The sequence below is a fragment of the Aythya fuligula genome, chromosome 6 (genome assembly GCF_009819795.1).
Source record: "Aythya fuligula isolate bAytFul2 chromosome 6, bAytFul2.pri, whole genome shotgun sequence".
NCBI lineage: Eukaryota > Metazoa > Chordata > Aves > Anseriformes > Anatidae > Aythya > Aythya fuligula.
In genome coordinates, this window is record NC_045564.1 from 24,117,706 (window position 1) to 24,133,191 (window position 15,486).

General features: G+C 38.7%; 1 protein-coding gene across 1 annotated transcript; it reads left to right on the plus strand.

The window, feature by feature from the left end:
* Nucleotides 1–1,436: 1,436 nt before the first annotated feature.
* Nucleotides 1,437–10,973, plus strand: CCDC14 (coiled-coil domain containing 14). The gene is made up of 13 exons (XM_032190670.1): nucleotides 1,437–1,492; nucleotides 1,669–1,724; nucleotides 2,406–2,481; nucleotides 3,161–3,233; nucleotides 3,326–3,466; nucleotides 4,325–4,558; nucleotides 4,649–4,743; nucleotides 5,711–6,266; nucleotides 6,733–6,874; nucleotides 7,481–7,560; nucleotides 7,980–8,198; nucleotides 8,278–8,410; nucleotides 9,727–10,973. Exons 1-13 carry the CDS (start codon nucleotides 1,460–1,462, stop codon nucleotides 10,691–10,693), a joined length of 2,805 nt encoding a protein of 934 aa, XP_032046561.1. The 5' UTR covers nucleotides 1,437–1,459; the 3' UTR covers nucleotides 10,694–10,973.
* Nucleotides 10,974–15,486: the final 4,513 nt, after the last annotated feature.

A 15,486-nucleotide genomic window follows, 5' to 3' on the forward strand; every position in this document is an offset into this window, starting at 1 on the left:
GAAGCAACAGGCACAAACTGAAGAACAGGAGGTTCCGGCTGAATATGAGGAGGCACTTCTTTACTGTGAGGGTGACCCATCACAGGTTGCCCACAGAGATTGTGGAGTCTCCCTCTCTGGAGATACTCAAAACCCGCCTCAATGCCGCCATCTTGTGCAACGTGCTCTAGGTGATCCTGCTTGGCAGGGGGCTGGACTAGGTGATCTTCAGAAATCCCTTCCAACCTCAGCCATTCTGTGATTCTGTGATTAATTATTTTAATCACCACACTCATGTCCATCAGTTCAATGAGGAATCACCCATAAAGTTCCATAAACACCCTAATGAAGAACGAACACCAATGTTTCTGGCACTGGTTGGGTAGTTGCCATATGTCTGTTTGAGTTCTCTTAATCTTCTTCCATTTTGCTAGTTTGTATTCTTCAGCAATTTTGAAAGAGGACTTCAGTTGTTTTCTTATCATGATCTTCCTATTTTAACATTTTCAACGAAAAAATAAAAAATGAAGCTGTCCCAAAATCCTCTCAGAAACTTTTTTTTTTTTTTTTTTTTTTTTTTGACAAGATAACTAAATTCACATGGTTTTACTCAGTTCAGCACAGTTTCAGTGCAAATGTAGTAATTCCCAAAACCAATGTACACGTTGGGAGTGCACAGAGATTGAATATGCACCTCTGCTACAGTACTCTAATAACACAGTACTGTAATTACATTTTCAGCCTGAGTAAGTGCAACTGCTTTCCGTGATGTTTTCAGGTCTGTTTATTCAGTAAACAAAACTGAATATATGCGGAATGCTAATGTCAGCTTGTGCAAAACTCAGCTGAGGCGCTGTCTGTCCTTTACCACCTACATACAGTGGTGTTTTAAGGGAAGCTTTGGCACTAGCTGGAGACCAAAGGCCTCATATATGCCAAACGTCAGCGATTCCCTTTGACTTTCCACCACTCCGCTCAACATTTGTGCTGCTGAGGCCGAGCTCAGGCCGTTAAGGCACTTTTATGAGGCACTTTTCCTTCAGGGGGCGCCGCGCACCATTCAAACCCCGTTCCTTGGGGTGTTTTGTGGGCGCATACAGCCACCACCCGGCAGGACATGCGGCAAAAGCAGCCCTAAATCCCCAGCGGACGCCGCGAGGGGCACCCCGGCTCTGCGTGAGGCTGCGTGAGGCACCGCACCACCCCCAGCCGCCCGCCGGGGGTTCTGAGGGGAGAAGCAGGGCGGGAACGAGAAGCCCTTCAGCAATGGGCGGGCCCGCGGTGCGGCCACACCCCCACGGCCATCTCCGCTTTCCCATTGGTTCTTTCGCTCCTTTCTCCACCAATCCCCGCGCAGGCCCTCCCCGCACAGACCCCTCCCTCCCTCCTTCCCGCGCTCGACTAAACGGCGGGGCGGGGCGGGGCTAACGCTCCTTAGGCCCCGCCCCTCGGCTCAACGGCCGCGGCGGGGGCCGGGGCCATGGCGAAGGCGGGCGCCGCGCGGCCCTGCAAGGTGCGGGCAAGGAGCTGGGGTCGGGGCTGTCCCGTCACGGGGTTCGGGACCCTCGGGGAGGGAGGGAAGAAGGGCGGGGGTGTCCTGCTGAGGGCCCTGCGGGGAGCGCTGCCGTCGGGCAGCCCTTCCCCGTTGTGGGGGTGTTGGTGAAAGTGAAAGGTTTCTGTGCCCGGCAGGTGCTGTCCTCTGGGAGGCAGGCGGGAGCAGCGAAGGTGCCGGCTGGAAGGAGGCGGTAAGGCTCGGGTCGGGGCTGTGTCTGGGCTGGAGGGTGGGTGTTAGCATCCGGGGGCCTTGTACCTGCTGTCAAGCAGCCAGAAATTGTGTGTGTGCATCGATAAAGGTGCCTGGCTTGAAGGCTGAGCAGCCTGTGCACATACAGAGCTAACCTGAGCAAAAGGCTTGACTGGGGAAATAAGACCTTAACTCTATACATTACATTTATGAAAGACTGTATCCATATAGTTACTAGTCTCATATAAGTGTTAAGACTAAATTCTCCTTGGACGTAAGTTGTTACTATCTGTTCAATGCTTCTGCTGCAGCGGTAGAGTTTGCAAAAAGAGAAAGATACTTGTTTATATGCTGTATACATTGTGTATGTATATATTAGATGCATATATTGTATATACATACATATCATATCGAATAGCCTGAGTTGGAAGAGAACTCAAAGACCACCCAGTTCCAACCCCCTGCCATGGGCAGGGATGCCTCCCGCTGCATCAGGTTGCTCAGGGTCTCATCCAACCTGGTCTTGAACACCTGCAGGGATGGGGCACCCACAACCTCTCTGAGCAAAAAAAAAAAAAAAAATGTTGACAGAATAATTTTTAGTTTGCTATTATCGAATAAAGGTAACTTCTTAGTTTGCATGCTAAGGAGGTAATATGAACAGTGAATTTAACTCTTTCAGGTTTGGATTAAGAAAAGAACGTCACCCTGACGTGGAGGCTGGATACTCTCTCTATTCCACTGATTCTGATGACCAGGTAGTCAAGTGACTTTTTAATACAATCATCTATGTTATCTAGAGAGAATGTAAGCTGGAATACATGCAAAAAAAAAAGTCAACACGTTAATTTAGATACTACTGCATCTCGACTAGAAACAGCTCCGGCAAAGCCAGCAAGAGCGTTTCTACTCCATGTTGCAGATGCGTGCAAGTTGGCTTTGTGTGCATTTTGACTATTGACAGAGCTTATTAAGGCACAACATATGTTTTGCAAACATAACGATGCTGTATATGCTGCCAGAACCATAGCCATATTTGTTAGATTTTGTGCCGGAAAGAGTATGTTGCATGCTGCAGCAATGTTTTCTGTGCAGTGCTGAGTCAATTATTTCCAAACCAAAAATATGCTGTAGATAATATCTAAACTGTACCTTAAAGTAGCAATAAAAAACCCACATGCTTGTAATTACCAAAGCATGTACTCCAACAAAAGGACATACATGCAACAACATATGTTTTGTTTTGTTTTCTCAAAAATTGTATGTTTGCTAATTTTCAAATAATTGCAAATAATTGTAGACTAATACATGGGAAATCAAGCATTTTTGCTGATGATCAATAGTTGTTTTTTCAGGTAATAGTGGGGAACAGTCTTCTCTAAAATGGTGTCTTATTTTACTGATGCTCTTTTTCTGACCACAGTATTCTTTATGCAGGTTGATTCTATTCATAATGGACTTGACCGTTGTGCAGCTTTACTGAAGAATATCTTACAAAATGAGGCTACAGGTTGTACCTATTGAAAATTTGTTAAGTCTTCAGTTTTTGTAATGCTGTTTTGATTTGTTTTGTTGACCAGCTTTTGTTTCAAATATTAATAGGAAGGGAGACTAACCATAAACAACCTGGGAAAACAACTTCTGTTAAATCTACTTCCAAGCCTTTGCTAACAAAAGCAAGTGCATCCAATAAGAAAGGGCTGAAAAAAAATACTACTGCTGCGCACATCCGAAAAGAAATTGGTAAGCAGATTTTTGGGGGCTTGATTTTTTCCCTCAAACAATACTGAGAGACTGTTGAACCTCTCGAGGAGATGTAATAAGGCTTCAGATAGTTGTATTTTGTTGTAGGTTGATCCGGGGCTAGATCTGCAAAGGATATAGACGTTGCTCATTACTTTTAGAAACTATAAATATTTTAGCAATTACGGAAACTCTCAGATGTTTGAGCTTCATGTAAAAAAAAAAGAAAGCTAGGTGGGTTTACAAATACCAGCATAATAAAGAGTTTAGCTATTAGGAAATACAAAACAGAATGTTATTTGAAGTAATTCATGTTTTTATTAGCATTTCTTCCTCTCTCCACTCCATTTCTTTTGTGCAATTTCTAATCCAGTAGACAGGTGGGACCTGTGAACTTGGTATATAGCAGGATGACTCTTTTGTCAATTATAGAAAATGGGCACCTAGTTCATGTCTTTCCAGCACTGGAAGAATATGTAATTTTAATTATACCCAACATTAAAAAAATTATATTTGGAGAGTGCTTGGTATGGGTTATTTCCAATAGCCTAAAAGTTTAGGAAACAGCTTAGCAGAGATGTTACAAGTAGTGTTTTCGAACTTTATATAGGATTAAATCCCTTTGCTTCTTTCAAGGACAACAGTCTATCCAACTGGGTTAGTTTGCTCTATCTCGGGGGGGGGGGGGGGGGGGGGGGTGGAACCTAAGATGAATTAATTCGCTGCTCGTCAAATCTGACTAGGATCTTAGGCCATAAGATATTTTATATGCGAAAGGAACTTACCAGTGAGCCTGATGACACAATGTGTTTGTGTAGGTCTTCAACTTCAGCTGAGTTCTTTGATCCTTTTCTCTAGTGCAAATATCAAATAAGAAACTTGCCCTATCTACCGGACCATCTACGGAGAAAGAACTTTCTAGTGCACAACAGAACCAGCTGGTTCAACCAATTCATATGCCTTGTAGTCAACAGTCTCCTGTGATGCATCAGAAACTATGTGAACATGTGCAAACTCAGATGTCTCTGGTAACTGACCAGCCACCGCAGAACAGTAACCAAATTCCTGCTGTAACTCCTACCTCAGATCATGGTTAGTAGAGCTATTAATAGTGGGTTTGCTATTTTACTCTGAGTTTTGTCCAGTATTGCCCTGATCTATGACACCATTGTTTTCCTTCAGGATATCAAAATGTTCCAGCTTTTAATTATCGATTACCTACCTCCACAGCAGATCTGTCCCTACAGTGTGCAGCTAATCCCTTATCTACTCAATCAGTAAGTAAAAGTTTGATTTGAAATATTAATAAGCATTTTAAATGAGCAATAACTATTTATTTCTTCATTTATTTGTGGGGTTTTTTTGGGTTTACATAATTTTTTTTCCTTAAGAAAAAAATGTACATATTTCAACCTATATTGATGAACAGAATAAATAATGACAGGAAATACTTCTATTTAAAATGTTTTATACATAGACACGGATGAATGACATTGGAGGCATTACAAATGGCTGTTTGTCGCTCTGTGGTGGATTCTGTAATAGACAGTGAGCATGAAAAGTGCAGGGAATTATTTTTTAGTGTTAATAATTATATTCGCAGTCATGCGCATTAGGGTCACTAAACAATTTCTGATTAAATAAATCATCTGATATGTACCTTTTTCCCACCAATGATCAAGTTGCGTATTTCTTTAGATACTGTGTTGTATCTTAGAGCCATATTTTAAAAGGCTTGTGTGTTTCAGGGCATAAAATAATACTAATGGAGAGTACCAACCGCCATCTTGGGAAATGTTAAAGGCTTGCACCTTGAGACTGTAGACTTATTTTCCATCTGCAGGCATTCCATGTATAGTTAGTGCTAACTCTGACTCCTTAAAAATTAGTCAAGTCCTTTTTTTTCCCATTCTGGTTTGCTTTCAAGGAATGTGTACTTACAAAGCAAAAAGCAACAGCAACAAAAATGCTGCTGAGGTTTTTTTCTTCAACAACAGCTGAGAATGACTGTGCTTTATGTTATCTATATTTAAGGTAAAGATAATGTAAACTAGATTTACACGTGAATTATTCAGTCTGCTGGAAAACTTATGCAATTAAGGAGTTTGAGATGCATTTATTTTTATAAAATGCAAAGAATGATCAAGACTACAGTGAGGGAGACTAGCTTTTTGTTGTTGTTTTTTAAACATTTGAAAAACCTCCATGTTAATTTTCTGTTCAATATGAATAATCTTCATGCAGGATGTTCTTGTAAGCAGTGGCAATGAATGCATGGCACAGATGAAGGGAACTGTGGCTTTCCCCGTAGTTTCTAATTCTACTACTCCACAAACACAATCAGCCAGTGCTCTTCCTGGTGTGATGCCCTGTATAGCATCAGGTGCATCACATAACTCTACAGTGCCTATGTTCACCCCATCGTCTGTTGGCAGAGAGATGACCCCAAGCCATGAGCAGCAGCGTAAAGAAGCAGACCTAATAAGATGCATACAGGCTCACCTGTCCCTGTTACAATCGCATGAAATGACAAATGGCAGGACTGATCAGAAGCACTGTAATCATTGTCCAGCACCACAAAATGTTTCAATGAACAGGGAGGAAGATGCTTTTGAAGAACTCAGTGAAGAAGACGACTTGAATGTACTTGATGTAGCCCCAGTGAGAGATACAAGTTGCCAGAGAAGTTTTGTAAGGAAAGATCTAAAACAGAAACAAGAAAGCCCAGAAAAAACAGCCCATAAAGTTAAGACAGTGAAATACCTCTTGGGAGAGCTCCGAGCACTGATAACAGATCAAGGTAGGACACACTCACTTTGCCATAGAGCAATTATGTAAAAATAACAGAAAAACTGCATAAAATGAGCAAGCACTTCATTTTCAGGAAGTTGTGTGATATTTTGGATTGGTTTTCCACAGCTTTAGGTCCTTAATGTTTCACTGTGGAGAAGAATTAAGTTGTTTTGGGGAGTATTTTAACATCGTTGTAACAGCGAGGATAAAGATAGTTCTCATTTCATACACAGTGTTTTCACTTCAGAAAGAGAGCGGTGTAGACAGATTGCAACAGCAACCCCACCAAGGTTACTTAGATAGGATTTACCAAGATCCAAAAGTGTAGTTCTCATAGTCAAGCTTTAAAGTTTTAAATAGAGATGGGTGGACAGAATAAATTGGGTTTTCTTTTAATGTAGATTACTTACTATTGCATCAGTTTGACTGTCCCATTACAGGTTTTTCTGTTTCTTTTTTTCCACCTTGTGCAGATGATTCAGAGATGTTAAGGTTGATGAATGAAATAGAAGACTGCATATCATTGCTCCCAGCTGTAGTGGGAAGTACGAACGTACAAACCGAAATAGCACTAGCTCTACAGCCTCTCAGAAGTGAAAATGCACAGCTGCGTAGGTTAGTAACTGTTTGGTGATTCTGTGTTTACTGCAAAAGCACCTAAGATATTCTTAATTGGTCTGTTCTAAATTGCATGTTTTGGCATTGTTGTGTTCTAAGTGCTGTGGCCCTTTTATCTTTGTCTATACTATATATTGCCAAGTGTGTTGGTAAGGCTTTGTTTTAATTAACGCGTAGCCACTGAAGCAAGGTGTCAGTTAATACTGGTGTTTTATTAGCATCAGTTACATCACGACTGGGACTTCGTCTAGGTGGGATCAGCATAGCATCTTGTCTGAAAACTACAGTATTAACATAATCAGTTTGCTCTTTATTCCTTTTGTAGTGTATTCTTAGATGTAGAAATAAAGCTCATTTCAGAGGAGCTTTCAGTTACATAACTGGGTAACACTTCACTTCAGAGCAGAGGGAAATGTGTTTACCAGACTTTGCAAAGGGTCTTTTGTGTTGAAGAAAGATTGGAATGCAAGAAAAAAACACTAATAAAACTTTCTCATATTTCTAAAATATTGTGACATTTTATTCTTACCAAACTAATTTAAAATGCATTGTTTTGGGACTTATTTTGAACTTTCTGAATATGCACTTTTTCACAATTCACAGGAGACTAAGAATATTAAACCAGCAACTCAGGGAACAAGAGAGAAATGAGAAGACATCTGGACAGAGCTGCAGCTATGAATGTAAAGTACTAGTAGATAATGATGTTTATTAGGGGAATTTTTGTTAAGGCTTTGTTTAAAGAGATAAGCATAATAAAGATATATAAATAAAAAATAACACTACATACTACGGCCTTTAGAGACAACTAAGCTAAGAATTGAGGATCTAGTCACGCAACTGCATTTGTATGGCTTGTTGTGCCTGTTTAGGTTCCAGGGACATGAAGGTTTCAGCTCCAGAACAGATTACTTTACCTTATGTCCTCTTACAATGATAATGACAATCAACTAAGAAGAAAGCTTGCAGTTTATCTCCCTGCCTCAAAAAAATTATTTTTATCTGTAAGCAAAATTATGAGCATTTCTTAAAAACAGTTCAGTGTATAAGTCCAAACTGTACCACACAAGACACTTAACTTCATATATTTTACTTTTGGTAGTAGTTTCCTTGCAGTCCTTGAACATGATGCTCCAGACTCAATTGAAAGAATCACTGAAAGGCCTAGAGTCGCTACAAGCTAAAAATGAAGAGCTACTTAAAGTAATAGAAAATCAGAAGGAAGAAAATAAACATCTTGCGAAAGATATTCAAGATAAAGAAAAGGAATTGCTTGAAAACAAACAGCAATACGATATTCATTCCACCAAGCTCAAGATCGGTAAGTATTTTAAAATTATTCTTCATTTGGTTTTTAAAATTTGAAAAAAAAAAAAGCTAAATTCTTCTTGGTGTTTTAGAGGTGGAAGAGGCATTAGCAAACGTGAAGAGCCTTCAATTTAACCTGGAAGCTTCTGAGAAGGAAAATAAGATTTTGGGCATAACATTACGCCAGCGTGATGCCGAAGTTAACAGACTACGTGAGTTAACCAGGTACTGTTGGCTAAGTGTTATTTTGGCCTCTTGACATCACTTTTTTTCCTCCATCCTTTAGGTTATTGTAATCTGTAGTAATACATCAGTATCTTTAAGGTAGGCTAAAACCTCTCTTGGTGCATACTATTTGCTACTATAGTGCTATAACTTCATTAAAACAGTTATCTTGTTCTGTGATGTTAGTCCTCTTTTAAAGAGCAATGTTACCTGACGTAACTTGTGCAAAGTCTTAACTCTTGTAGCAGACTGCAAGTAAGGAGCTGCTTGGGAAGTGCATGGACCTGAAAACCTACTGATACTTTCCTTGAAGCTGTAGAATTATTCAGTTCAAAAGTTAATTTCCTAAAGGAGGGATTTCTCTTTCCCCTTAGAAAATCAGAAATCAAACTCTTATGAAAAAAACTACCAGAAAGATCAGTCTTCCAGTCTCCCACAGTGAGCTCTTCTTGTGGGAATGAGCAGTCCCTCATTTAATTGTACATACACTTGAATTAGATTATACTTAAATTTTAATGAAGGATGAGGGTAGGAACTCTTAGATCCCCTGAAGGAACGTTGCATTATTCACCTTTTTTTTTTTTTTTTTTTTTTAATGTTACTGTGAATTTATTTCATCGTGTTCTATGAATCTGGTGACAAGCTGAGAGGCTCACAAATGTTTGTAAACATCCAGAGTAGTGTGTACATAAAATTTGTGTGGACATGATGTGCAGAGGAAGATCATCTGTCTTGTTTTTAGGTGATATTGATTGAAATGGTGGAGTGTTTTTAATCATTATTTCTATCTTTAGTAGACATTCAGATACATTATGCTTTTCTGTAGCTGTTAAATACTGACCACCAGATGGTAGTATAATGATGTCTCATTATTGCCTGTTTATATAAATATCCTGGATAATATATATAGTAGGATTAAGTGTTCAGTTTTTGATACAGAAAACAGAAAATTAGAAAAATTGATTATTTTTTTTTTTTTTCTTTAGAAGAGAATATTTTGGAAAAACTTCCTCTGATTTCAATAGTTGTTTCTATATGCTTTATAATAGTTTCTTGACATCTATTTACTTTGCAGTACTCAAAACAGGTAAATCAGGAATAATCTGAATAACTTCAGTGTGTTCATTTCTCTGAGGCAAGTTTCTTCAATTTAATTCTCTGCAATTGGTTCATATCTATATTAGTATTTTCTGTATGTAGAAAGAATTGTAATTTTGCTGTCATCTGATAAATCTGTTTTCATTTTTATATAAAAGTTTTTGAAAAATAGTTGCCAAAAACATAGTTAACCTGCTGCATTTATCTTTTCTTAATAGAACTTTGCAGTGCAGTATGGCCAAACTTCTGTCAGACCTCACAGCAGACAATATTAAACCCAGATCTGAAAAAGGTCTCTCAAAGTCCCTTTTGGAAGACTATGAGAAACGGATGCAGCCTGATCCATTTCCTGGGAGTAGTTCAGTAATGACTTACCTTAAAAAATTAGAAATGGATCATATTTTGACAGATACAGAACTTCAGTTTTCAAATAAAAACGGAGAATTGCAAATGCTAAATCTAGCCTATGAAAAGTTTGCTGCTGAAGAAAATAACATAAACCATATATTCTCAGAAGAAAGAACATCAGCTTCCAGAATATTGCCAACCTTACTGAAGCAAGATGCAGAAACAGTTAGTGATTCTGGGACTTTAATAGATGAACAAAGCAAGTTGGATGAGACTGTTTACATTCCATTGACTAGCAGTGCCTCTAAAAAACAGGTTGTCTCGGGGAGAACTGATGGACTACACCATACTAGAGGGGCTTGTAAGATGTTAGACTTCAACTGTGAGCTGTCAAACTCTTTGCAGCAGAATAGATGTGAAATGTCAAAGGATCCAACTATTCTGGATAAATTAAGCACTGAGTACAGTGTGAAAAAGACTATGGAAAACACACTTGAAGTTACAGGGGGTAAGGTGAAGCCAGGAGACAAAGTCCAAGTGAAGCCAAAAGGTGCTCCAAGTGGAGTTGCAAAAGACTGCACAGACAAACCAGGCCAAATTCAGCCACATGTTCCAATGCCATTTCAGAAAGAGTTTCCTAAGAAGCGAGGCAATGAAGCAACTGATACTAGTTTTATTTCATTTGATGGTATATCAGGGAAGTCTGAGTGGAGTGCATCCTCTTTTTCAACATTTACTTCTCGAGATGAAGAGGACTTTAAGAATGGCTTAGCAGCGTTGGATGCCAACATAGCTAGGTTACAAAGAACTCTGCAAAATACCATTATGAAACAATGACTATGAGGAAACAAAATAGGATGTGCTTCTTCAGATAATTTAGGTTTTTTCTGAGGTGCATTAATAAGTATGGTACTGATAGTAGTATTTGTATTTTTTTGTATGAATTGAGTTCCTAGCTGTTTAAATTATGAATGGAATTTGTTCCTCATTAAAATATTGGTGCTGCTTCCCTTGATGTGTATAACTTCAAATAACTGGCATAAATCCATTTTTTAAAAACTGATGACTTAGGTTTATACCCTTTAACTGCAAAATCTAATTCTTAGCACAAACTTTGATAACTCTAATAAATTAATGTACTGTTGGCAGTATTTTTTTCTATTAAATGGTAAAAGGAAGCAATTGTTTTCTGTGCTTTTCTAAAGTAGAAAGAACAGCATTAAGAGATGCATTTGAAGTCAACTGCAAATGTGATAAAATTGGGAGAATTTTTGATTTAATAATAATTTGACATGTATAAAATAAGATGCATAGTTATTTCCCTTGTTTTTGATTTTCAGTTTTCAAAAGTTAACTCTTTGTGGCTTATGGTGAAGGAGTGTAAAGTGTCAACATCAAAGAAATGGGTGGACAGGACTTCTTTTTCAGCTGCATTGTTTTTAAGCCAAGCTGAGTTTAGATCCAATATAATTCAGTAATAAAGTGGGAATTTAACTGATGAAAGTGGAACTGCTTTGAACTTTTAAAAAAAAAAAAAAAAAAAATCCACCTTGGCCAGATAATTCTCTTCACGTATTTTTTTTTTATTGCTATTTTTAAAGGGGAATTTAAGGACTTAAGGGCAGAAGGCTTAAACTTTGCTTTATTGAATTGTTTTCTTCCCTGAAGATCAGTTGCAAGGTACCATAAGCAGGCGAGAGATTCCACAGGTAAATGCCAGGGAAGAGCTAACTACAGAGCAGCTCTGCAGCAGCATTGGAGAATTAAAATTAATGTGTGGGGATAAACAAATGCAGACATTGTACGGGATTTACAGTATATGGTAGATCCTGCAAAACACATGAAGTAGCCCTTTTTCACTCATCATTGAGTAAGACTCAATTTTCACTTTAGAAAATTGTATTTGAAAGAATAAGTGGAGAGTCCAAACCCTTCAGAGTTCTGTTTTGCTTTACAGTTCTGTTTAAGGTCATAGTTTTTATAGATGATTGTTTGTTGCTTTTTTTTATCTTGAATATAGTACCAGTGCATAAACACAAAACACACTGGTGCTAAGAAACAGAAGCAGTAAGAGGCTTCAGTTAATATAAAAGAGAAGAATTAGGCATTATTTAGAGCTGGCAAACCAGAACAGTTAGCAAAGCACTAGAATACAGAGAATAGTTGTTGAGGTGTCAAATATCTACTGGGCATAAATAAAGTCTGGGCTGAGTCATGCAAGTTGGCTTACACAGGAATGGGAGCAGAGCAGAGAATCGTTCCAGTCCTTTACTCTCCTTGATAGGTATTTCCAGATCTCGACATGGATCAGGAAAGATTTGAAGTTGAGATACAGAGAGGTTGGGTTACTGCTACTGTTATGTTCCTCTTGCACACATAACAGCACTGAAATGGTGGTTTTTTCATGGCTCACAGTTTTTCAGGGAAAGCATCTTTGGAAATGGAACAGCACTATAAGAACCTGAATTTAACACCTCTTTTCCTGCAATGTTTGTGGTTGTGTTTTATTTTCCCTAGAAGCTGGTAGAACCTGGTGCTGGCCTTTTCTCTTATGTTTCTTTGTTGGATACAGGTATCGCTTTAGCAGTTTGAAGTTTTTCTTTCCATGGTTAGTTACTTGAATGAACATGTTTCAAAGTTGGTCTGCTAACCATGCGTATGTTGTGCTGTGTAGAAGTTCTGAGCTTATTTTCATTACTGGTAACTGGGCAATGAGAAGGTATGAAGACAATGCATACTAGAAAGAAATTTAAAAAAAGCCAACTGGCACTCTAACTTCAAAAAAGGAAAGTTAGACTAAATAGTGACTTCAGTGATTTAGAATGCTTTTAAGGCTTGGCCTGAAAATCTTAGTACTCTCCACACTACTGGTCCTCAGATTCAAAATAAGTTTGATGGTATGAAAGCTCACATGTTTTAATTAAATATTTACAAGCTGTTTCAGAGAAAAAGCAAAGCAAGATTTAAGCTATGATTATAGCATAGATTAAAGAAAAGCTACAATAAATTCTAGTCTTTAAAACTCACAAGAAGGCTGACAAAAGATTGCAAATTATTTGTTACTACACAAATTAAGCCAGTTTTCTTCTTCCAGTTACTCCTTTTGAAGGAGGATATTTGTCCTGGCCAAAGACAGTTACAATCTGCATAAAGCAGCCATGGTGTCAAGATGCCTGAGCATGTTATTCTTACATTTTCATTCACTTTTGTCTCAATGGGGAGGATGTTACACCATCTTATTTGTGTCCTACTCATGCTTACAAAATTAGTTTTATCAAAGCAAGAAATAACTGCTGCAAAAAGTTTTCAGGGCAATGAGATGCGAGCAGATTTTTAATGTCCTCTTAGAGGAGGAGAAGCTAAGAAGAAATAGGAGGAAAGATTTTTCTTTAATAAGAGTCTTTGATTTTTACTGAGATGTGTCAATCAGCACTATAAGAATTTAAACGAACTATAAAATTTCTAATATGTAAATATGTAGTCATTTATTAATTTGCAGTGTTGTGGAAGCAAAAGCTGGCAAGGTGAAATACGCAGGTCCTTAAAAGGTGAGAGTGGTACAACAGAAAATAAGTAATGATAATATTTCTTACAAGCTCTTTACTTAAGGAGTGTTGCATATAATAAAACACCAAATTAAAAACTCTTCTAGAATTTGTATGTCATAGAAGCAGTTTGTCCACTCAAGTTTCATAGTCTGAGAAGTAGATAGCAAGGAAGATCCCAGATCCCAAGTAATTGCGTAGAGAGATTTGTCTTTGCTGGCTAAACCTGCTTGAGTGATTTCTTCACATTTCCCATAATAAGGAGCAAATCACAATGAACATCACCTTTGTTAACACCAGTTCTTGGAATACTGGAGCAGTTCATGCTGCAGCAAGTATCAGTGCCCTTCAGCAGTAACAGAGGTGGCTTCCTCTCCACGCTACTTTGGGGACCTTTTAAGTCTGATCCTACTGGTGGCATTACCTAGCTATATTCCAACACCAAACACTGTTTCCCCACCACTCACAGTTACACTTGTTAAAAACTGTAACTTTTTATTTGAAAGTAGTATTGAATTTTAACTTCTGTAAGTCCAACGTCCATACCAACTGCTCCAAGAAGAGTGAGGTAATCTGCTGAATTCGGGTTTTGAGCACAATCCAACAAAGGGAGACAGTCATGAGAGTGGAGTCAACGTGTATATGTGACAATTCCAGTCCCATTTCTGTCCCAAGCTTTGTTAAGAATGCTTTGGGATAGCCTGGAAGAGGTAAAGAATAAAGTAATTAATTGGACTGTAGTGTCAACTACACAGGTCATTTTTGTGTGGCACATGAAATTTTGCTGTTGTTTCTAAGGAAAAAAAAAAAAAAAAGTATTTAAATTCGGGCAGATTTATTGTCTAGTTTGAAAAGCATAGACCTCCCTCAGAGCTGAAGGATCAGACAAAGGACAACCAGCTGTGATGCTTCAGTTTTTGTAGCCAGAAGACAATGTTTGAATGAGGAAGATGAAGAGTACCCTAAACAGCCCTGAGATAGCACAGAGAGCTCAAAAGGAGCCAGCACCTCCGTGTCTGAAGGCCTGTCCTTCCACACCTGCTGTTTTACTACAGTCGTAGGAAAGGCAGCTTAAGATTTTCTTCCATGGTATAGTATATAGTTTAAAAATAAGTTATTTTATAATATAATTTAAGAGGTTAAGATTTGCAGTTGAAATTTATGATGCCAAGTTGAGCAGACTGCAGCTAGTTGGGCTGAGCAGTTTCAGTCACAGGTAGCGTGCTGATCATACAGCCAAACACATTGTGCAAACAGGCATTCAGCACAATGTTCAGCTTGGCCAGGATGGCTGGTTTCAGGTTATGTTCACCTCTGTATCAGTCTCCAAATATAAGGGATATGTGAAATGTGTGTATTCAACATTAAATCATTGTTCTGTTTTACGTTCAGGAATAGCTGCTGTGAAACACCTCTCCACTTCCAAGGATTAGTTTACAAGGAACAGTTCAGCAGCTACAGGCTTAGCCATCGTGTAGCCTCATCTAGATTTATGTCAGCACAAAGGGACAAGATACAGGGGTTTCATTTTTATGGAGCATATTCTGTGAAGTTGACATCTGCACTTTCCAGAGACACGGAAAGGAAAGAAACTCTTTGAATATGCTTTGCCAAGCTCTTATCAGTAAATTTCCCCTTATGCACCCTCTTCCATATGGAACGTAAATGGATAGGGCAAAACTCCAGTGTCCAGCATACCTGAGTTTAAGCTGTATTTATTTCCCTGCTCTGACATCCTGGGTGATGAGTGTCTATAATTCAGTGTCTCGTTCAGAGATCCGGGGAATGGTGATAGCTCCCTGCAGACACAGAGAATTGCTGCCTTACCACTGCGTGCAAGCCTCTCCACATCTGCATAAGAAACAAAGATGCCTTACTTGCTGAAGTGAAGCCAGTGCTACTACTGTATGTGTACATAAACTGTCTGGGACACCAGCCCGTGTCAAGTGGCAACATCATTCAGCTCTGTCCTGAAGGAGTTTCACAGCTCATGATACATTTTGCAAAGTAACGGTGGTTGCTAATAGTATATAGCAGCTTTCTAAGTCATTGGCTTACACAGTCATCCTTAATAATAATGATTTT

Bases quoted from the DNA above. Each gene is read 5' to 3' on its own strand.
- CCDC14 (XM_032190670.1), top strand. From the start codon at position 1,460: ATGGCGAAGGCGGGCGCCGCGCGGCCCTGCAAG. The intron at 3,467-4,324 runs GTAAGCAGATTT...CCTTTTCTCTAG, and splicing joins GCACATCCGAAAAGAAATTG to TGCAAATATCAAATAAGAAA. The intron at 4,744-5,710 runs GTAAGTAAAAGT...ATCTTCATGCAG, and splicing joins ATCCCTTATCTACTCAATCA to GATGTTCTTGTAAGCAGTGG.